Source organism: Rhinoraja longicauda, chromosome 31, assembly GCF_053455715.1.
Source record: "Rhinoraja longicauda isolate Sanriku21f chromosome 31, sRhiLon1.1, whole genome shotgun sequence".
Classification (NCBI taxonomy): Eukaryota; Metazoa; Chordata; class Chondrichthyes; order Rajiformes; family Arhynchobatidae; genus Rhinoraja; species Rhinoraja longicauda.
In genome coordinates, this window is record NC_135983.1 from 20,160,765 (window position 1) to 20,183,105 (window position 22,341).

Genomic DNA, 22,341 nt, shown 5'->3' on the forward strand with positions numbered 1-22,341 from the left:
CGTGCTCACACTGTGACACATACACACAGATTCACACATGTATACACATTATGCCGACTTATCAGAATATAAGATATTGCACCTTGTCAGAATATAAGGTATTGCACAGAATAGTATTATAAAAATAAATATAAATGAATATATCAGTACTGTACAGTATAAAAATTGTCTAAGGGGGATGTGCTTTCAGTGCAGAGTTCAGTGTGGTGATGGCCTTGGGATAGAAACTGTTTATTAGTCTTGTGTTGTGTGCTTTGATGGACCTGTAGCGCTTTCCTGAGTGCAGATGGGCAAACAAGTGATGGGCGGGGTGAAATGGGTCCTTTAGGATGCAGGATGCCTTCCGCAGGCAACGAGAGCTATAGATGTCTTCCAGGGCAGGCAGAGGTGTGTTGGTGATCTTTTGGGCTGTGTTGATGACTCTCTGCAGAGCCTTCTTGTCAGCCACAGAACTGTTGCCATACCACACCAGGATCCCATGTGTCAGGACACTCAATGGAGCAGCTAGAAGGACACCAGCAGCTGTTGTGGCAGGTTGACTTTCCTGAGTGTTCTAAGGAAGTGAAGCTGCTGTTGTGCATCCCTAAACAGAGAGTTTGTGTTGGTTAACCACATGGGATCTGAGATGTGGGTGCCCAGGAACCTGAAACTGGAGACTCTATCCACTCTTTCTCCGTTTATGTGCAATGGGGGATGGTCACCCTGCTTCTTCCTGAAGTCGATGATGAGCTCTTTTGTTTTTTTAGTGTTGAGTACCAAGTTGTTCTGACTTGATCTCTGGTTCTAGACTATCCTGTGTCAAGTCCTTATGTGTTAAGTTTTGATGTAATTTCTTATTCTACACTCTAGATTATATAAGCTTAGTGTACTCAATCACACCTATAACAAGCCCATGATTCTTGGATTGACACAAAATGCTGGAGTAACTCAGCGGGACAGGCAGCATTTCTGGAGAGTAGGCTGGGACTCTATTCCTTGGAGTACTGGAGGATGAGGGGTGATCTTATAGAGATGTTTCAGATCTTGAGAGGAATAGATCGGGTAGATGCACAGAGTAGATGAATCGAGGACCGGAGGACATAGGTTTAAGGTGAAAAGATTTAATAGGAATCTGAGGGGTAACTTTCACATAAAGGGTGGTGGGTGTATGGAACAAGCTGTCAGATGAGATAGTTGAGGCAGGGACTATCCCAACATTTAAGAAACAGACAGGTACATGGATAGGACAGGTTTGGAGGGATATGGACCAAACGCGGGCAGGTAGGACTAGTATAGCTGGGACATGTTGGCCAGAGTGGGCAAGTAGGTCAGTGTGGGAATGGGAGGGGGAGTTAAAGTGTTTAAAAACCGGGAGATCAGGTAGGTTTAGGCGGACTGAGCAAAGGTGTTTAGGGAAATGATCGCCGAGCCTGTGCTTGGTCTCACCGATATACAGGAGACCACACATGGAGCAGTGGATACAGTAGATGAGGTTGGAGGAGGTGCAAGTGAACCTCAGCCTCACCCTGGAATCAGGCTAATGAATCTTCACTGGACTCCATCAATGGAAGGTATGTACCTTTGTAGGTAAGATGTGCACAAACCTCCAGATGTGGGCTTGTCTGAGCTCTGTATAATTGCAGTGCTTCTCTGCTCAAGTCCTTCACGTTGAAAGCCAATGTGCCATTTGCCTTCCCAATTGCCTGTGGTGCCTGTATATGTTCCTCAGTGACTTGTGTGCAACTGTATGTCCTTTTGAACAAATGAATGCAAAAAGCAACGATGATCAAGGAAAGGTGGAGCCCACAATGGTCCATTGTTGGCTGTGCGGTAGGTGATAACGAGTTATACAGTGTATTCAAACATTATATTTAGGAGGTATACTCATCTTTTGCTTATATATGTGTAAGAAGGGACTGCACTTGCTGGTTTTCACCGAAGGGAATTGTGTGTTGTCGTCTGCTTGTATATCTCGGATTGCAAAGGCCAACAAAGGGATGCCAGAATTTGGAGTGGTTGCCATGGTAATCCAACAGCAAGCATAACCCGGAAGTCCTGGCGATCGCTTTGAGTGGGCGGGGTCAGGTTTAGGGCAGCAACCAATCGGAGCGCCACAGAATCAGTTGCGGCGATTTGAATGGACCAACCAGAGGCGATGAAAGCGCATCCGGACGTGACGTTCGGCAGCACATCTGTCGGAAGTGGCTGCGAGCTTCGATCAAACGCTTCAGGTGGACGTTGACGACGGAGCTTCGCATGGTGAGGAAGACCGGCACAAAATGCTGGGGTAACTCAACGGGCAGGCAGTTTCTCTGGAGAAACGGAATGTGTAAGGTTTCAGATCGAGACCCTTCTTCAGACTGAGAGTCAGGGGAGAGGGATTCTAGAGATAAAGAAGGGTAAGGTGTGAAAACGACAGACCTAAGCAGACGCCGGTCATGGAAATGCAGAACGGTTCATTGTTGGCTGAGGGGAAGATGACAAGGAGGCGTACAATCAGTAAAATTAATCAGGAGGACAGTGAAACTAGTCGGAGAACTAGGGCGGAGTAAGACTTTCATTGTGTAGGAAGGAACTGCAGATGCTGATTTAAACCGAAGATAGACACAAAAAGCCGGAGTAACTCAGCGGAGGCAGCATCTCCGGAGAGAAGGAACGGGTGACGTTTCAGGTCGAGACCCTTCTTTGGACTCATTGTTCTATCTGGGACATATGACAATAAAACAGAGAGAGAGAGAGAGAGAGAACGAACACAACCAAGGGTTACTTGAAGTTCGATAAATCAATAGTCGTACTGTATGGGCAGGGTTATCAATGGAGTGGCTTCCCGTCATTTAACGGAACACCCAATGGCATGGGTGGATTCATTAGTGAAAGAATAGATCGCTTCTGTTTAATCAGTTCTGTTTTTAGAAGTGTTGTCCACCCGTGAAGACAAATCAAAACGGGGCAGTGACTTCTGCTGGGTGACAAAGATGATCGGCATTTTATGTGCACAGCAAGATCGCACTATTGGTCGGTTAAGTACCTCCTAGTCTGTTACGAAGTAACTGCATATGCTGGTTTAAACTGAAGATAGACACAAAAAGCTGGAGTAACTCCGCGGGTCAGACACCATCTCCGGAGAAAAGGAATAGGTGACGTTTCGGGTCGAGACCCTTCGAGAAGACCCGTTTCTCCAGAGATGCTGCTTGACCCGCTGAGTTACTCCAGCTTTTTTTGTGTCTACCTCCGCGTCTGTTATGTGGGAAAGGCTGAATCAATGAACATACCATTCGGGGATTTTGGAGAGAAGGTAAACAACAGGATTAACGATGTGTAGAGAAGTGTAAAGGCAGCATGTTTTTTTGGAAGGCGAGCAGCCGCTCCTCTGCACTCTGGGTGGATGTTTAGGTTAATTTAGAGATACAGCATAAAAACATGCCCTTCGGCCCACCGTCCATCGATCACCCGTTCACACTAGTTCTGTTATCCCATATTCGCATCCACTCCCTACACGATGGGGACAATTTACAGGGGTCAATTAGCATTCAAACCTTACACGTCCTTCCGATGTGTGAGGAAACCAGAGCACCCAGAAGAAACCCACTCGATCACAGGGAGAACATGCAAACATCACACAGACAACAATACCCGGGGTCAGGACCGAACCCCTCTGCGAGGCAGGAGGTCTACCAGCTGCGCCACTGTTGAAGATGAGAGGTGGTGGGAGGCGGGGGTTGACATTAACCAGTGGCTAGGTGTTCTTATAGGTGCACCTATAATTTCGGTGCTCTTCCCTCCATATCTCACCGGCCCGTTTAGTCAATCCTACGTTTACCTTCGTTTCCTTGCCAACGAACACTTCCTTAATTCATCGGCGACCAGGTTTACGCGTTTTCGACACATTCGTCTGCTAGTATTTCAGACTAGGATCGCGACAATCACTAGTTCACAATCTGCACGTCGGAACAGATAGACTTTTAACAAACGACAACACCGACGTCAAGGGCATATGCCAAGGCTGCCGTAAGAAAATTTGAAAGCTTAAACTCGGTACTTAGGCAGCAGACATAAGAGACCACTGGAGCCGGAATTTGTAGCAAAATACCTCGCTGGTTTGCGTTGGTCTTTATTTGAAGTACATATTATACTGGAAGTCTTGCAGACGTACGGCGTGACTCATTGTAACGATGGTAGTTTAGCTTTGTGACACTGGGACATCATTGTTACTCTCTAGTTTAAGTTGAGCTACAACCACTGTGAAAGTATTACTTTCATTATTAGCATTACTTTCTTTATCGATGACAGAAAATGGAGGAAACACTCAACAGATTAGGCAATAAATGTGGAGAGAGAAACTTGCCATTTAAGTTCACAAGCCTATGCATTTGGAGGGGAACTGGTTGGGCGTTCTGGAGTGAAGGGCATCTAAATGGGTTTGATATCCTTGGTGAGCCAATTGGACCAGGAAAAATGTCACATTGGCAGATGGCATTAGAGATATCATGGATGTGATGAGGGATTCGACAAAACAAGAAAGAATAGACGCAAGCTAAGAAGAACAGGCAGAATCAGCAAATGTATCAGGACATTTCTATTGCTGGTGTTGGAATGGAGGTAAACGCAGGATGTCTGGGGTAATGTACTGAGAGGATAGAAACCCTCCAGAGGAAATTATGTCTGTGATCATCTTGGAGTCAGTAGAACGATGTACAGTGGTGATGCCGTGGTCCAGGTAAGAAGAGGTGCCTGTGATCTGGCATTGCCCTCTGCTCACCATCCCACAGCTTCTTCATCCTTGTCAGTGGTTTGATGAGAGTGTTGGAGAGTGGTGCTGTATGTTCAGAGGGATTAGAGTGAAGAAGAACAGTTAATATCCCATCAGCAGGTACCAATGTGTGTATCCAGAGTGAAGCAGAAGCTAAAGGAGATGTCCAGATGGATCAAGAATTTTGGTGATGGGAGGAAGGGACTGTATGGCACCGTGGTGCTAATAACGCTACTGCCTCATCGCCAGATATCTGTTCAATCTTTGCATGTTCTCCCGATAATCAAATGGTGAGAGCACATTCCTAGCTGTGAATTAAAGAGTAATTCAAAACAGACGAGATGCAGGAAATATGTTCCCGATGTTGTTGGAGTCCAGAACCAGGGATCACAGTTTAAGAATAAGTTGGAGAGATGAGGAAAACTTAGGACTGAGATGGGGAAAAACCTTTTCACTCAGAGAGTTGTGAATCTTTGGAATTCTCTGCCACAGAAGGCAGTGGAGGCCAATTGACTGGGTGTTTTCAAGGGAGAGTTAGATTTAGCTCTTCGTGCTAACAGGATCAAGGGATATGGGGAAAAAGCAGGAACGGGGTACTGATTTTGGATGATCAGCCATGATCATATTGAATGGCGGTGCTAGCTCGAAGGGCCGAATGGCTTATATCTAGACCTATTTTCAATGTCTATGTTTCTAATTGAAAATAAAAACTACAGACCAAAAGCAAAGTGCTGGAGGAACTCGGAATCAGGCAATAATGTGGGGGGAATAGACAGGTGACTTCAGGTCAGGATCTTCTCCAATCTGAAGAAGGTTCCCGACCTGAAACGTCATCTGTCCATTCCCTCCACAGATGCTTGTTTGAAAGCAGCTGCCTTGGCAGAACATTTAGAATTTCAACGTCATTGTGTTTGCAATATGTGAGCTTCCAGATGATGCTTCAACACAAGTCTATCTTTATATTTGTTTTTTTTGCAGATGTGATAATCACGAGTGGTTGCATTATTAATCTTTTTGCGTCAAGGAATTCAATTGCATCTGCATTGTGTTGTTTCATTTTAATTCAGTTCAGAGAGATGCTTTCCTTGTTCCATTTTAATTCAGTTCAGATAAATGCACATTCCTTGTATGTGTACATACTTGGCCAATAAATTTGTTTATTCATTCATTCATTTATAATGGATGCCACTTGCAAACAGCAGTGCTGGAAATAGAGTTCAATTCCACAGAAAATTGATTTAAATTATGATAGATTTTGGAAGGAAATGAAGTATTCTCAGTTGAAACTCTTTGCTTTTGCTTTCTTGCCGATGAAGAATTGTTACCCAATTAATGGTAAATAAGTTGAGTCTTTTGATTTTGATTACCAACTGACTCACAGTAGTTTATTTTGCAGATAGTCTGGGTTCTCAAAAATAGTTGCATTGCTATTATTATGACATAGAAACAGCAGTAGGCTATGCATCTTCTTGAGCATCCTTTAGTTTAGTTTAGAGAGACTGTGCGGAAACAGGTCTTTCGGCCCACCGAGTCTTCACTGACCAGCGATCCCCGTATGCTTGTACTACCTAACACACGAGGGATAATTTTACAATTTTTGCCAAAGCCAATTAAACTACAAATCTGCACATCTTCTGAGTGTGGGAGGAAACTGGAGCACCCGAGGAAACGCAGGAGTCACGGGGAGAACTTACAAACTCCATACAGACAGCACCCAAAATCAGGATCGAACTTGGGTCTGCAATGTGAGGCAGCAAGTCTACTGCTGTGCCACCCATCCCATAGATTTAGAGATACAACATGAAACAGATTTTTTGGCCCACCAAATCCATGCTGACCATCAATCACCTGTACACTAGTTCTATGTTATCTTATTTTTGTATCCTATGCACTGAGTGGAAAATACAGAAGCTAATTAACCTCCAAACCTGCACATATTTGGAATGTGGGAGGAAACTGGAGCACCCAGAGAAAACCCACCCAGTCACAGGGAGAACATACAAAGTAAGCACAGACAGTACCCAAGGTCAGGATCGAACCCGAATCCAAATCTCTGGGGCTGTGAGATGGCAGCTTTACAGCTGTGCCGTTTTCTGAGTCATTTAATTAACTTTGTCAAATGTCTTGATGGCCAGCATTGAACCAAAGAGTTATAATTGATCCACCCCAGAGCCTTTTGACAGTAATTTCTATGTTTTCGCTACCCATCCTGCTTGATTCTTGACTCATAACAAAAGCAGGTGTTGCAATTATGTATTGATATGTATTATGTTGGAAAGAATGGTGTGAATATTTACTCCTCGAGACAAAAATAGTATTCTATTTCATTTTGTTATTTTGAATACTTTATATATAAAATGTTTCTACATAAACTATCTTGTATCACCTGGATAGACAAAAGTAAATTTTCTCACTGAGAACGTATTTGAAGTTTCAAATGCACTCCCTGAAAGAAATTTCTGGATGAGTACTGAAATTACTATGCTGTAGAGTAGACGATTAAGGACCAAGATCTAGGAATTTGTATAAATGAATATTTTACTGTTGGTTTGAAGTGAAGAGCCTGCTTCTGTGTTGTATGATTCTGTGACCAGAATCCTTTGAAGATAAGTAGAACCAATTTGATTATTTGCGTTACTTTGCTCAGCTGAGAAGAGAAATGAAAACAAGAACCTCTCCTCTACTTCATGTTCATGTTGATGAAACTACTCCTGTTCACGTTCATGTCAAGAAGAGTCCAAAACAAGGAAAGAGGGTCCAGGTAATTACATAGTTCTAGCAATATTGAAATACTCTGTCAATCTTGCATGCTTTCCACCTCGCACACCGCTTCTTGATTTGCACATGTTTTCTACAACTATTAAAATATTTCCATCTTCCATGTTTATTGCCTTTTATATTCAAATAGATTTGATTTGCTCTTTTAAAAAATAACATTGCAATTCTTTTGCATCTTGCATATTCATACTCTTATTTTGAATGGAAATTGCTCTTTAAGGTCAGCACCAAAATGCAGTTTATTCACACCAATAACTACTGGCAATAATTGTACCTTTAATTGTCCTTTTAAACTGGGACATTTACAGTCAAATCAGGACACAAGTTGCACCTATTTATGTTATCTCTTCCCACATCCCATCATGTGACAGCTTTTGGGAATTTCAGTTTGGGAACACATATGATCTGCACAAATTCTCTTGGCCCATATGATTGAGAGATTTTATAGATTACAGAGTTTGTAAGAATGACATATTTGAGAGGACAGATAATAAGTTATACTTCCAAAATTAAGAAAGAATATATGGCCGAAGTAGAGCAATTGGAGAAAGAAATTACAAAATTAGAAAAAGAATCTCAAAGGTATGTAACGGAAGAGAAACGAAGACAACTTATCAATAAGAAGTTACAATATAATACATTACAGACATACCGAACAGAAAAAGCAATTATGAGAACTAAACAGAGGTACTATGAGTTAGGAGAGAGATCACATAAGGTCCTTGCCTGGCAGTTGAAAGCCGAACAGTCTTCGAGAACGATTAACGCCATTAGAATAAATACAAATAAAATTACTTATAAACCTTTAGAAATTAATGAAACCTTTAAAAAAAATTATTCTGATCTATACCAGTCAGAATCACAGAAAGATACTAATGAGATAGATTTTTTTTTAGCACAAATAAACCTTCCTAAATTAAATTTAGAAGAACAGATGGGATTAGATATACCTTTTTCATTAAAAGAGGTCAAAGAAGTTTTAATATCACTACAGAGTAATAAATCCCCAGGAGAAGATGGGTTCCCACCAGAATTTTATAAAAAATTTAAAGAATTATTAATTCCTTCTTTTATGGAGGTAATACAGCGGGTGGAAAGAACACATAACCTCCCAGTCTTTTACGACAGCGATTTTAACAGTAATACCAAAAAAAGATAGGGACCCTTTAAAACCAACATCATATAGACCTATATCTTTGCTGAATACAGATTATAAAATAGTAGCAAAAATTTTATCTAATAGATTGTCTAAGTATTTACCAAAATTAGTACATATGGATCAAACTGGATTTATTAAAAATAGACATTCTGCAGATAACGTAACTAGGTTACTTAGTATAATGCATTTGGCACAAAAGAGGAATGAAATAAGTGTAGCAGTAGCTCTGGATGCAGAAAAAGCATTTGATAGGTTAGAGTGGGATTTTTTATATAAAGTATTGGAAAAATATGGGTTAGGAACAACTTTTATAAACTGGATTAAAACTCTAAATGTGAATCCTAAAGCTAAAGTAGTGACAAATGGCCAAATTTCAACACCGTTTCAATTAAAAAGGTCAACTAGACAAGGATGCCCATTATCACCTGCCTTATTTGTCCTGGCGATAGAACCGTTAGCTGAACTAATTAGAACTGACCCAGATATTAAGGGTTTTAAAGTCAATCAGGAAGAATTTAAGATTAACTTATTTGCAGATGATGTTTTGATGTACTTAACAAAACCATTAGATTCGTTGCGCAAACTATCTTTTAGATTAGAAGAATATGGAAAAATATCAGGTTATAAAATAAATTGGGATAAAAGTGAAATTCTACCCCTTACTAAAGGAGATTACACTCAATGTTGATTACTAACCCAATTTAGATGGCCATTAATTGGTATAAAGTATTTAGGTATAAGAATTGATAATGATATGAAGAACTTATATAAATTAAATTATTTATTATTACTAAGAAAAATAAAAGAAGACCTTGATAAATGGATGACATTACCAATAACATTAATAGGAAGAGTTAATGCCGTTAAAATGAATATATTTCCGAAGTTACAATATTTATTCCAAACATTACCAATACAAGTACCACAGAAGTTTTTTCAAGAGTTAAATAAATATGTGCGGAAATTTCTTTGGAAAGGTAAGATGTCAAGAATATCGTTGGAAAAATTGACATGGAAGTTTAATTCGGGAGGATTACAACTTCCGACCTTTAAGAATTATTATAAAGCAAACCAACTTAGATTTATTGCATCTCTTTTTGAAGAAAAAAACCCGGCATGGACAAGAATAGAACTAGACAAAATAGGAGAAAATATACCAGAAGACTTTATATATAAATGGGAACCTAAATTGATACGGGGACTGAAAGAATCTCCATTATTAAAATACTTGATCGGATTATGGAATAAGGTAAATTTTGAGGATGAAACAAAAAAATCTTTATTAGGAAAGACTACTTTGATTCAAAATAGATTGATACCTTTAACAATGGATAACCAGCTTCTATATAGGTGGCATCAAAAAGGGATTAGATATATAAACATAGCACAAAAAGTAAGGAAATTTGTGTTTGGTAGATTATTTCTTTGTTGTAACAATGCTTCTTGGCAATAAATCTTATACCGTTGGAAAGCCTGTTTATTTCCCTTTTAAATGGTGCCACATTTGTAAGGAACATGCATTTGTGGGATGAGCAGCAGAGCTGAGTATATGGGTTGCGCCCATGAATAATTTGCCAAATCTTCTCTGCCAATGCCAAACAGCTTATTCTGCTGTTGCTATTGACTCTTGTTTTGAGCTTCTGGTACCCCCAGGTGCTGACAATCAGGTGCCTGGTTGGCACCTGATTGGCAGCATCTGTGAGCATGGGCCCTGCTACAGTGGTCAGTAGGTGTCTGCTCCAAGAATCGGCATGCCACGTTTGACTGATCTGGATAGGGCCTGTGCGATAGGGCAACTTCAAGCTGGTGTTCCGCAAAACCAAGTCGCGGCATTATTTGGAGTGAGCCCTAGTACCATCTCCAAAGTGAAGGCCAAGTTCCATATAACGGGGGATGTCAGAGACAGGCCGCGAAGTGGGCGTCCCAAGAAGACGACACCCGAAGAAGACCGTTTCCTCACCCTGTCAGCACTTAGGAACCGTAGGCTGTCTTCTACAGATTTGCAGTCAAGGTTTGCAGGACGATATGGCCGACGGCTCTCTGCCCAGACAATTCGGAACAGACTGCACGCAGCCGATCTCCGGTCTCATAGGGCTGCCAGGAGGCCTGCCATGACTGCCCTTCACCGTCAGGCCCGTTTGCACTGGTGTCGGCAACACGTGCACTGGAACCTGAACATGTGGAGGAACGTTATGTTCAGCGATGAGTCCAGATTCTGCCTACGACAGTTGGATCATAGGGTCAAAGTGTGGAGAAGACGCGGAGAACGCTATGCTGATTGCTGCACCGATAGAGTAACATCTTTTGGTGGAGGCAATGTGATGGTGTGGGGCGGCATCTCCCTCACTGGAAAAACGAGGCTTGTCATCATTGGAGGCAATCTCAATGCAGAGAGATATCGAGATGAGATTCTGCAACCAGTGGCAATCCCATATCTCCACAGTCTGGGACCAAACTCTATCCTCCAAGATGACAATGCTCGCCCCCACAGAGCAGGGTTTCTCAGAGACTACCTCCAGAATTTGGGAGTGGAGAGGATGGAATGGCCTGCCAGCAGTCCTGACCTCAACCCCATTGAACACTTGTGGGATCAGCTTGGGCGTGCTGTTCGTGCCAGAGTGACCAACACAACCACGTTGGCTGACTTGCGACAAATGCTGGTTGAAGAATGGGATGCCATCCCACAACAGTGTGTGACCAGGCTGGTGACCAGCATGAGGAGGAGGTGCCAGGCTGTTGTGGCTGTGTATGGTTCTTCCACACGCTACTGAGGCTCCTGTTTATTAAATGAATAAATTGTTAAATTGCCAATATGTCTTGTTTCTTCAGACTTCAATCATCCAATCCACCAAACAACACAGAACAAGAGTCAATGGCAGAATAAGCTGTTTGGCATTGGCAGAGAAGATTTGGCAGATTTTTCATGGGCGCAACCCACATACTCAGCTCTGCTGCTCATCCCACAAATGCATGTTCCTTACAAATGTGGCACCATTTAAAAGGGAAATAAAAAGGCTTTCCAACAGTATAAGATTTATTGCCAAGAAGCATTGTTACAACAAAGAAATAATCTACCAAACACAAATTTCCTTACTTTTTGTGCTATGTTTAGGTGATTGCTTTGAAAAAGGTATATTGATGTCATTTGAACAATTGAAAATTAAATATCATATCAAATAATTCCCTTTTCTGTTACTTTCAATTAAGAGCTTATTTAAAAGATAAATTGGGTCAAACAATGTTATTGCCGAAATCTAAGGAAATTGAAAACCTAATTCAAAAAGGACAAATTAAAATTTTTACTTCTATTATATATAATCTAATTCAAAAAAAGGCCCCTAAACAAGGAATTCATATATCAAGGCGAAAATGGGAAACGGATTTGAATATTAATATTGATGGAACAAATTGGTCAAAACTATGCCTTGACAGTATGAAAAATACAATAAATGTTCGGTTTAGACTAGTACAATATAACTTTCTGCATCAATTATATATCACACCACAAAAATTAAAGAGAATAAATTCAAGTTTATCTGACCAATGTTTTCGGTGCAATCAAGAAATTGGTACTTTTTTTCATTCTACTTGGTCCTGTTCAAAAATACAACCTTTTTGGACAAACTTAAGAAGTTTTCTAGAACAGAATATCGGAATACAACTTCCATACAACCCAAGATTTTTGTTATTGGGTGATGTTGAAGGAATAAGACTACAACTTAAAATGAATAAATATCAGAAAGAATTTATAAAAATTGCATTAGCAGTAGCCAAAAAAACTATCGCAGTTACTTGGAAATCAGATTCCTATTTAAGTATGGACCTTTGGAATAATGACATTTCTAACTGTATCCCACTTGAAAAAATTACTTATAATTTAAGGAACAAATATGATACTTTTTTAAATATCTGGCGTCCTTATCTACAAAAGATGGGCCTATATATATAGAAGAATTGTTCATATTCTCAATGGTTCTTTTGGGAGAGATGTACATATATATACAGTTTATTCTGTTTGGAATTCCATGGGGCGTGTGCAGGACCCCCAACACCCAGGCAATCTTTAATCTTTTTTTCTTTTCTTCTTTTTTCTTATTTGGGGTTAGTATAAGGGGGGGTGGGGGGGAAGGGTGGGAGGGCTTGTTTTCTAAAAAGTTCTGTAAAAATAAAAATAAATAAATAAAAAAATTAAAAAAAGAATGACACACAAATATCACAGTTTGAAAATTATGTAGAACAAAGCTTAACTTGCAGGCTTACCTGTTCTCAGAAGGCAGTGGTGGAGATATATTCTGCTGGCTTTCACCATTATGGCAGTAGCAGTGTCTGCAGCTTGGGAATTTTTTTGCAAGAAAATTTACCTCTCATCTGTTTTTGCTCTATCCTCTATTGTACACTCTTCCTGATGAAAGTATTTTCCCACCTGCTCCATCCACTTTTTCCCTCCCTTTTGCTGTTTTCTTGCCCCTCCCTCCTAACCAAGCAGAAGATTTCCTTTGTAGGAAATCAGAAGTAAAAGATCATGGTGGAGATATAATCCTGTAAAGTCAACTCGGCTTTTCTGTCTCAACCTTTGTTGCCTGATTTATTGGGTATTTCCAGTTTTCTCTTTCATTTCATATTTCTACAACATGCAACTGCAGTTCTGTATCTCGTATTTTCAGAGCTTGGCACACTTTCCTCAAATTTGTCTCCAATCTCCACCTCCTGTAGATGGCAACTTCAAAATCTAAACCAACTACTCTTCCAGACAGACTCTGGTTATCATGATTCACTTTGTTACCATGCGCTGTTACTTTGTCCTTTCTCTCTAACTTATTATCTCCACTTATCAAAATATTATTTTGGTTAGAACATAACATGTTACCATGATTGTTTTGCCAGCATACTGCTTAGCCTGTTTCAAGTGAACCCTGCACCGTTTTTGGACTTTCATGAAATTCTCACAACATTGACATACATTGCACCTGATGGCATTTCTACTTTCAATATACAGCAGAAGCTGAAAGGAGCATTAGATTGTGGCAATCTGCGACCAAGCAGCAAGGTGAAGACCAAAGTACCATGGATTCCACCAGGCAAAACGTCAGTAAGAGAACTTGGCTACAAATGGGAGGTTTGTATATTTCTTGTATATCCATTCCTTGGATATGCTTGTGGTTTTGTTTTCAGAATATAGTTAAAGTGGCGTTCCTAGATTATATTGATGTTAAAATTTTTATTTAAGTTCTGTTGTCATAATGATTTCGGAGAGAGATTAGGGAGATTTGAGGGTGAACTATAGTGTGTTTCTCTGCTATTTATACAGATTGTTCTGCTGCTCTCATTGTCTCAGTTTCTCAGAATTCTATAAACAAAGCCTCTTTTTCCAGTAAGTCCAAAAACCTGGCTGGAGCAGGGTGATGGTCCGTCTGTACTTTTCTGCCTTTTATTGAGCAATGAGCTAGTGCTGTCAGTGGCTTTGAAAGTGGATCCTTACTTTTACAAGATACATGATGGTGAACAGAACTGTATTTCTTGAGAATACAGAGAAAGTCTGACTAGCTTTTTTATACCACTAGATGGTGTAAATGTGCAAATGGAACACTCAATAGAGATGTTGCTTTCTTCAAAAATTTTAATTAATTTAATGGTTTACATAACATTATTTGTCGACGTTTATTACTAATTCCATAGATAATTTCAATACAACAGATCTAGTCATTTTGGCTGGTAAGTAGCTGAAAGATAAAGACCGGGATGGATCATCTTAATTCTCTAGTCTATGCTGAAGTAACAAGAATTAACTTCCATATTCCAAATACGATGGAAAATCTGGGCATAATTTCATCATTGGATTAGTAACTGTGAGTCCCAAGTACACCTCACTGGATTTTTGATGAAGGTGGGATGATATTTAGCGGTAGTGTTTAGTTTTTAGTTTACTTTGAAGACACAGCGCAGAAACAGGCCCTTCGTTTCACCGAGTCCGCACCAGCCAGTGATACCCGCACATTAACATTACCCTGCACAAAGGACAATTTTACATTTATACCAAGCCAATCAACTTACTAACCTGTCCGTCTGGAGTATGGGAGGAAACCAAAGATCTCGGAGAAAACCCACGCAGGTCATGGGGAGAACATACAAACTCTGTACAGAAAAGCACCCATAGTCAGGATCAAGCCCTCTGGTGTCCTGTCTCTGGCACTGTAAGGCAGTAGCTGTACCGCTACACCATCGTGCTGCCCCTGATCATACAGAAATTAAGTAGTTAATTAAAGAGAAGGAGAAGGAATTAGCTGAAGTCACTAAGGAGCTTGTTCTGAACATAAGAATGAGCCACTGCGAAGGAATATTGAAATGATGAAAGAGGACACAGAAAATAGTGTTTTTGTAAAAAATATATAAGAATACAATCAAATATCAGAAGATCAAACTGATGGGCAAAATGAACAACCTGTAGTTTTACATATACCAATGTTTATGAATATCTGTGAGAGAACTGATAAACCTTTTAAGATCTTTAGGATGGGCCTATCATGCTTGATCAGGACTACTTCTCTACTTTCTGGGTGTTTCAGCTTTTAATATTTGTCTCAAGATGGTAATAACTTCAAATGTACATTCTGTTTGGATAAGGTGTTGATCATTAGTAACAATTCCTGTCATACTATTGTAATTCCAGGGTCCAACACATCGACTGGATATAACACCTATTGACAATGAGAAATTCCACTCAACACTTCACCTGAGTGACCTCTCCACTGATGATGAGGAAGCTATACATGGGAAGATGAATCAGTATGAGAAAAAAATCAACTGTCTTATGAAGCAAGTGGGATCATTAAAGAGCGAGGTAAGATTATAGTGCAGCTCGAAAGAAGATGTTATTTTGCAGGCTGTTAATGGCATCCTTGTACTGTCACACCTCTTAGGATTTCAATGGGCTTCACAAAATAAAGTGCAGTAAGTTTTGTATCATCAAACACTTCACTTAAAACTGAACTTGGCTACATTCAAGACTGGTAAGTCTGGTGTCTTGGATTGCATTGCTTGAGTGAAGAATGCAGGCCTCATACCAACAGACATTAAGCCTATCTATACCTAATGATCATGGCAAGTCTCTTATTCTGTCCAATTCCATCAATTCTATTGGCATCCAGGAATCTATCTCGGCCTTGAATACATGCAGTTACTGAGCTTGCATAGCTCTCTGAGGCAGATGAATCCTAATGGTGATTTATGTGTAAATTATAGGTTGAATTGAGAAAGAAAAATCATTTGCTGGAACAGCAAGAGGAGGAGCTAAACCTATCCAAGCAGTTGATTGAAGAGAAGGAGGAGGAATTAGCTGAAGTCACCAAAGATCTTGTTCTTACTGAACATAAGAATGAACTACTACAAAGGAGCATTGAAATGATGAAAGAACACCCGGAAAATTCCCGGTACAAAGTGCTTCCTTTCTTCTGTATGATTTCGACCAACAATTTCTCCTCCATGCAACTTACTTCAATTGGGAGAACAGTCAGTCTAGGCAATTACCACAGAAGGACCAGTATGGATTGGCTGATGGATAATAAACATTATTTAACCTATTAAATAATATTAGCAAAGAATAAGGCATTAAATTGAGTCTATTGAGAGTGTTGATAAAACCAAATGAATTTGAGTTCTGGATTCATTTTTAATCACTTTTAACGAAAAATCTGAATAAGCTCTTGGAGAAAAAAAATCTAAAAAGGAGACTGACTGAGATTATGTGAAAATATATCTCCTCGATACTAGAGCTAGTTATATGAGCCACGTTTGACTTTTTCTTACTGGCTCTGGCCAATATGCATCTCCAAATCCACCGGTGTTAATTCCCTTCTTTATTCAGAAGTGACTGCGAATGGGCAATAATTTTACAATAGACAATAGACAATAGGTGCAGGAGTAGGCCATTCAGCCCTTCGAGCCAGCACCGCCATTCAATGCGATCATGGCTGATCACTCTCAATCAGTACCCCGTTCCTGCCTTCTCCCCATACCCCCTCACTCCGCTATCCTTAAGAGCTCTATCCAGCTCTCTCTTGAAAGCATCCAACGAACTGGCCTCCACTGCCTTCTGAGGCAGAGAATTCCACACCTTCACCACTCTCTGACTGAAAAAGTTCTTCCTCATCTCCGTTCTAAATGGCCTACCCCTTATTCTTAAACTGTGGCCCCTTGTTCTGGACTCCCCCAACATTGGGAACATGTTTCCTGCCTCTAATGTGTCCAATCCCCTAATTATCTTATATGTTTCAATAAGATCCCCCCTCATCCTTCGAAATTCCAGTGTATACAAGCCCAATCGCTCCAGCCTTTCAACATACGACAGTCCCGCCATTCCGGGAATTAACCTAGTGAACCTACGCTGCACGCCCTCCATAGCAAGAATATCCTTCCTCAAATTTGGAGACCAAAACTGCACACAGTACTCCAGGTGCGGTCTCACCAGGGCCCGGTACAACTGTAGAAGGACCTCTTTGCTCCTGTACTCAACTCCTCTTGTTACGAAGGCCAACATTCCATTCTTCACTTTCTTCACTGCCTGCTGTACCTGCATGCTTCCTTTCATTGACTGATGCACTAGGACACCCAGATCTCGTTGAACTCCCCCTCCTCCTAACTTGACACCATTCAGATAATAATCTGCCTTTCTATTCTTATTTCCAAAGTGAATAACCTCACACTTATCTACATTAAACTGCATCTGCCATGTATCCGCCCACTCACACAACCTGTCCAAGTCACCCTGCAGCCTTATTGCATCTTCCTCACAATTCACACTACCTCCCAGCTTAGTATCATCTGCAAATTTGCTAATGGTACTTTTAATCCCTTCGTCTAAGTCATTAATGTATATCGTAAATAGCTGGGGTCCCAGCACCGAACCTTGCGGTACCCCACTGGTCACTGCCTCCCATTCCGAAAGGGACCCATTTATCCCCACTCTTTGCTTTCTGTCTGTCAACCAATTTTCTATCCATGTCAGTACCCTACCCCCAATACCATGTGCCCTAATTTTGCCCACTAATCTCCTATGTGGGACCTTGTCGAAGGCTTTCTGAAAGTCGAGGTACACCACATCCACTGACTCTCCCCTGTCAATTTTTCTAGTTACATCCTCAAAAAATTCCAGTAGATTTGTCAAGCATGATTTCCCCTTCGTAAATCCATGCTGACTCGGAATGATCCCGTTACTGCTATCCAAATGCTCAGCAATTTCGTCTTTTATAATTGACTCCAGCATCTTCCCCACCACTGATGTCAGACTAACTGGTCTATAATTACCCGTTTTCTCTCTCCCTCCTTTCTTAAAAAGTGGGATAACATTTGCTATCCTCCAATCCACAGGAACTGATCCTGAATCTATAGAACATTGAAAAATGATCTCCAATGCTTCCACTATTTCTAGAGCCACCTCCTTAAGTACCCTGGGATGCAGACCATCAGGCCCTGGGGATTTATCAGCCTTCAGTCCCATCAGTCTACCCAAAACCATTTCCTGCCTAATGTGGATTTCCTTCAGTTCCTCCATCACCCTAGGTTCTCCGGCCCCTAGAACATTTGGGAGATTGTGTGTATCTTCCTCAGTGAAGACAGATCCAAAGTAACGGTTTAACTCGTCTGCCATTTCTTTGTTCCCCATAATAAATTCCCCTGTTTCTGTCTTCAAGGGACCCACATTTGCCTTGACTATTTTTTTTCTCTTCACGTACCTAAAAAAACTTTTGCTATCCTCCTTTATATTATTGGCTAGTTTACCCTCGTACCTCATCTTTTCTCCCCGTATTGCCTTTTTAGTTAACTTTTGTTGCTCTTTAAAAGAGTCCCAATCCTCTGTCTTCCCACTCTTCTTTGCTATGTTATACTTCCTCTCTTTAATTTTTATGCTGTCCCTGACTTCCCTTGTCAGCCACAGGTGTCTCTTACTCCCCTTAGAGTCTTTCCGCCTCTTTGGAATAAATTGAACCTGCAACCTCTGCATTATTCCCAGGAATACCTGCCATTGCTGTTCTACCGTCTTCCCTGCTAGGGCCTCCTTCCAGTCAATTTTGGCCAGCTCCCGCCTCATGCCTCTGTAATCCCCTTTGCTATACTGTAATACCGACACTTCCGATTTTCCCTTCTGCCTTTCCATTTGCAGAGTAAAACGTATCATGTTGTGATCACTGCCTCCTAATGGCTCTTTTACCTCTAGTCCCCTTATCAGATCAGGATCATTACACAACACTAAATCCAGAATTGCCTTCTCCCTGGTAGGCTCCAGTACAAGCTGTTCTAAGAATCCATCTCGAAGGCACTCTACAAACTCTCTTTCCTGGGGTCCATTTCCAACCTGATTTTCCCAGTCTACCTGCATGTTGAAATCTCCCATAACCACCGTAGCATTACATTTTTGACTCGCCAATTTTATCTCCTGATTCAACTTGCACCCTATGTCGAGGCTACTGTTTGGGGGCCTATAGATAACTCCCATTAGGGTCTTTTTACCCTTACAATTTCTCATTTCTATCCATACTGATTCAACATCTCCTGATTCTATGTCACCCCTTGCAAGGGAATGAATATCATTCCTTACCATCAGAGCAACCCCACCCCCTCTGCCCTCCTGTCTGTCTTTTCTATACGTTGTGTACCCCTGAATATTCAGTTCCCAGCCCTGGTCCTCTTGTAGCCATGTCTCAGTGATCCCTACAACATCATACTTGCCCATGACTAACTGAGCCTCAAGCTCATCCACTTTATTTTTTATACTACGCGCATTTAAGTACAACACTTTAACTTCTGTATTTACCACCCCTCTCACATCGGTCACAATTGGCCCTGCCCTTAATTTCTTTTCCCCTCTAGAACTTCTGTTCCCATTCTTCCGAGAGTCTTTTGCAATATCTCCTGTATTCCCTTTTTTTTTACCTCATCTTCATATTCACAATTTGTCAACCCCTCCCCCCCACTACTTAGTTTAAAGCCACAGGTGTCGCACTAGCAAACCTGCCTGCCAGAATGTTTGTCCCCCTGCTGTTAAGATGTAACCCGTCCCTTTTGTACAAGTCACCCCTAGCCCAATTTTCCAACCATGCTATTGATACCCCAATCTGATGAGCAAATAGATAATTTTTGAATACCCTTCCCTTCCTGCTGAGTAATTATTACTTTGTTCTCTTCGCTTCAAGACATCTTCTTGCATATAATGAGAATTACTGAAGTGCATGTTGTTTTTCAAAGCTCAGAAAAAAAGCATTGGCGAAAAGATGACGCTGTGTTGAAAAAGCTGATCGAGGCTGAAATGGATGGAGCTGCTGCAGCAAAACAGGTTGCAGCTCTGCACAGCACTATCAGTAGGCTGGGCAGTGTAAGTATAACTTTTAGTTATCTTGGACCGTGTAGGTTTTTTCTATGAGGAGACTTTTCCTTTTGCCCTGTAATTTGGCCATTCTACTAATGGAGAACAGCTGAAACAGAAATACTGGAAAGATGTGCTGATGTTTTGGTGAATGACCTGAAATATCTGTGATTTCATGGTGGTCTACCTTGTGCGTAGATATGTTCCATTCAATTTTGGGAGTATGGTACAAGACATCACCGATTGGATTGTTCTTTCCAGAAATTTTGACACACTTGGTATTCTATCCTGAGAACAAGAGGAAAGCATCAAATGGCTAGTTTTGGGGGATAAATTTAAAGTTGAAACTACTAGTTCATTGATTTCCCAGGCTGTTTTGTCTTTTGCTGATTTTTGTAGACTGATGCAATGTGGTCTTGCACAATAGCAAGATACACAGGGAACTCCACTTAGTATTATTCCATAGAGCATTAAATCATTATAGTGCCCTTGGTCTTCCAGTCTTAATACTTGAATGTATGTACCCCTGCGCTTTGGCTTAGGCTCTGTGCCCATGAATCTAGCGTGATCCTGTGTCAACCCTGTGCTGTCCCAACGATTTTGTTCAAATCAGGAAATTGGAAAGGGGGTATTAGAATGGTTGGGGCAAAGAGAGATATGGAATTGTTGGAGTGAATTCCAAGACTGAGAGATGAATTTTGATGGTGTCTAATGAGGAAGATTGTTTACTTTCGGCTTTGCCTTCAAGAAAAGTAGGGCGGCAAAGGTGTGTGTGTGTGTGTGTGTGTGTTGGGGAGGGGTGGATTTGGTAAAATAATGTTATTATTGAATAGAATGACAAAAAGGGTGATGAAAGAGAAAACATTTTTTTAATTAGGGAATAAATACTGGGATCCTAGCAGAAGAAAAGTGGAACAGAAGTTTGGGTTTGGCTGAACATCCAAAGAGAGGTTTTTTGGAGATTTGAAGTTGGGTAGAAATGTTTTTTTAATGGGTTTTCCTGAAACTAGGAAATTGATGCCTGAAGAAATAGCTACTGTTTGTGAGGTGTGGTACCAGAAGATACCAGAAGATATGGGAGCATAATACTCTAAATAACTTGGGAATCTTGGCCAAAACTATGGTACAGATCGAAGCGGCTCCTGGGGTTAATACTGGTTGTTGGAGGGAGGGGGGGGGGTGGCGAATGAGTGTAACGGATGTTATCAAATTATTTTTCCTCAAGAACTTAAATATCAGTAAGAATTTGCAAAAATATTGGGTGCTAATGTGCAACTGGACTTTGTCAAGAAACAGTTGGAAACACTTAGAAAAGTTTGTGACTATACAGTGCAGATGTGTAATGCTGTGCCAACGTGGATGGGGAAAAAGAGAAATTGATTAATGGAATGATTTGTCATCCCAAAGGGGGTAGAGTACAAATTTCTCAGTGGACCCTTTTCTTAACATTCTTCTCTAAATTTGCAGTGTGCAACTGCAGTGTGCAACTGCAGTGCCTCAAAACATGTTTTTTCTCTACATTAAGGAAAGGCAAATGTCAACTTCAGAATGTAACTTCTTAACACGTCAGAAGGAATTGCTATTGCAGAAATTGGAGACCTTTGACGCAACAAATCGAGCAGTTCGGGAGCTACTAAGAGAACAACATGCACAGGAGGTAAGAATTTGTCCGCGCTTGGATTGTTCAATTCTCTTCCGTAGTTGTACTCAATTAGAAAAGCTTTCTCTTGTTTCACGTTTGTTGGAGTTGGGTCATTTGGTACATTTGATAATAAATGTCCATGGTAGCACTTTTTTTTGAGTGGTACTGTGTAACTACTCTCAGTTTCAGGAAGATTTTTCATTGTTTAATCTCCACTTTAATTTTAACCCAGGTTGATGCTTTGAGGCTATTCGAGCTAAAAGAAGCCCTCCTTGAAAAACTGGCTCGGTCAGAAGCAGAAAATGCGGTGAGAAGAACATATTGCAGTTGGTGATATTGTTTATGACAAAAGACCTTAACCAGTCTGAAGAAGGGTCTCGACCCGAAATGTAACCCATTCCTTCTCTCCAGAGATACTGCCAGTCCCGCTGAGTTACTCCAGCATTTTGTGTTTACCTTTGACCAGTATCACCATCTGTTTATGTTTTGGTTGTGCTTTCAGTAGTGGCTGGAATGGGTCCAAAAATGAATTTTTCCCATAACATTATTGTATAATTTTCTGAATACTTGTATATGTGAGAAGTTGTGTTGTCTTCTGCACTCAAGTAGCTTTTCTTGGGCGTGTATTGACTATTTAGGAAAGATCAATATCTATGGATGAGATGGTGAAGATTGGC

The 22,341-nt window shown here is 40.8% G+C and overlaps 1 protein-coding gene across 6 annotated transcripts in view; it reads left to right on the plus strand.

Annotated features, from left to right (window-relative positions):
• Positions 1 to 2,159: 2,159 nt before the first annotated feature.
• odf2a (outer dense fiber of sperm tails 2a) overlaps positions 2,160 to 22,341 on the plus strand; it is a 46,623-nt gene continuing 26,441 nt past the window's right edge. For 2 of the 6 annotated variants that reach the window (XM_078425774.1, XM_078425779.1), the window contains exons 1-8: positions 3,244 to 3,274; positions 7,377 to 7,490; positions 13,663 to 13,782; positions 15,334 to 15,504; positions 15,906 to 16,093; positions 19,905 to 20,031; positions 21,548 to 21,679; positions 21,897 to 21,971. In XM_078425774.1, coding sequence (XP_078281900.1) covers positions 7,389 to 7,490; positions 13,663 to 13,782; positions 15,334 to 15,504; positions 15,906 to 16,093; positions 19,905 to 20,031; positions 21,548 to 21,679; positions 21,897 to 21,971 — 915 coding nt within the window. In that variant the 5' untranslated portion in view covers positions 3,244 to 3,274; positions 7,377 to 7,388. Of the gene's footprint in view, positions 2,267 to 3,243; positions 3,275 to 7,376; positions 7,491 to 13,662; positions 13,783 to 15,333; positions 15,505 to 15,905; positions 16,094 to 19,904; positions 20,032 to 21,547; positions 21,680 to 21,896; positions 21,972 to 22,341 lie in introns of those variants that run through there. The other 4 variants (XM_078425776.1, XM_078425777.1, XM_078425778.1 and 1 more) reach the window with 4 other exon arrangements.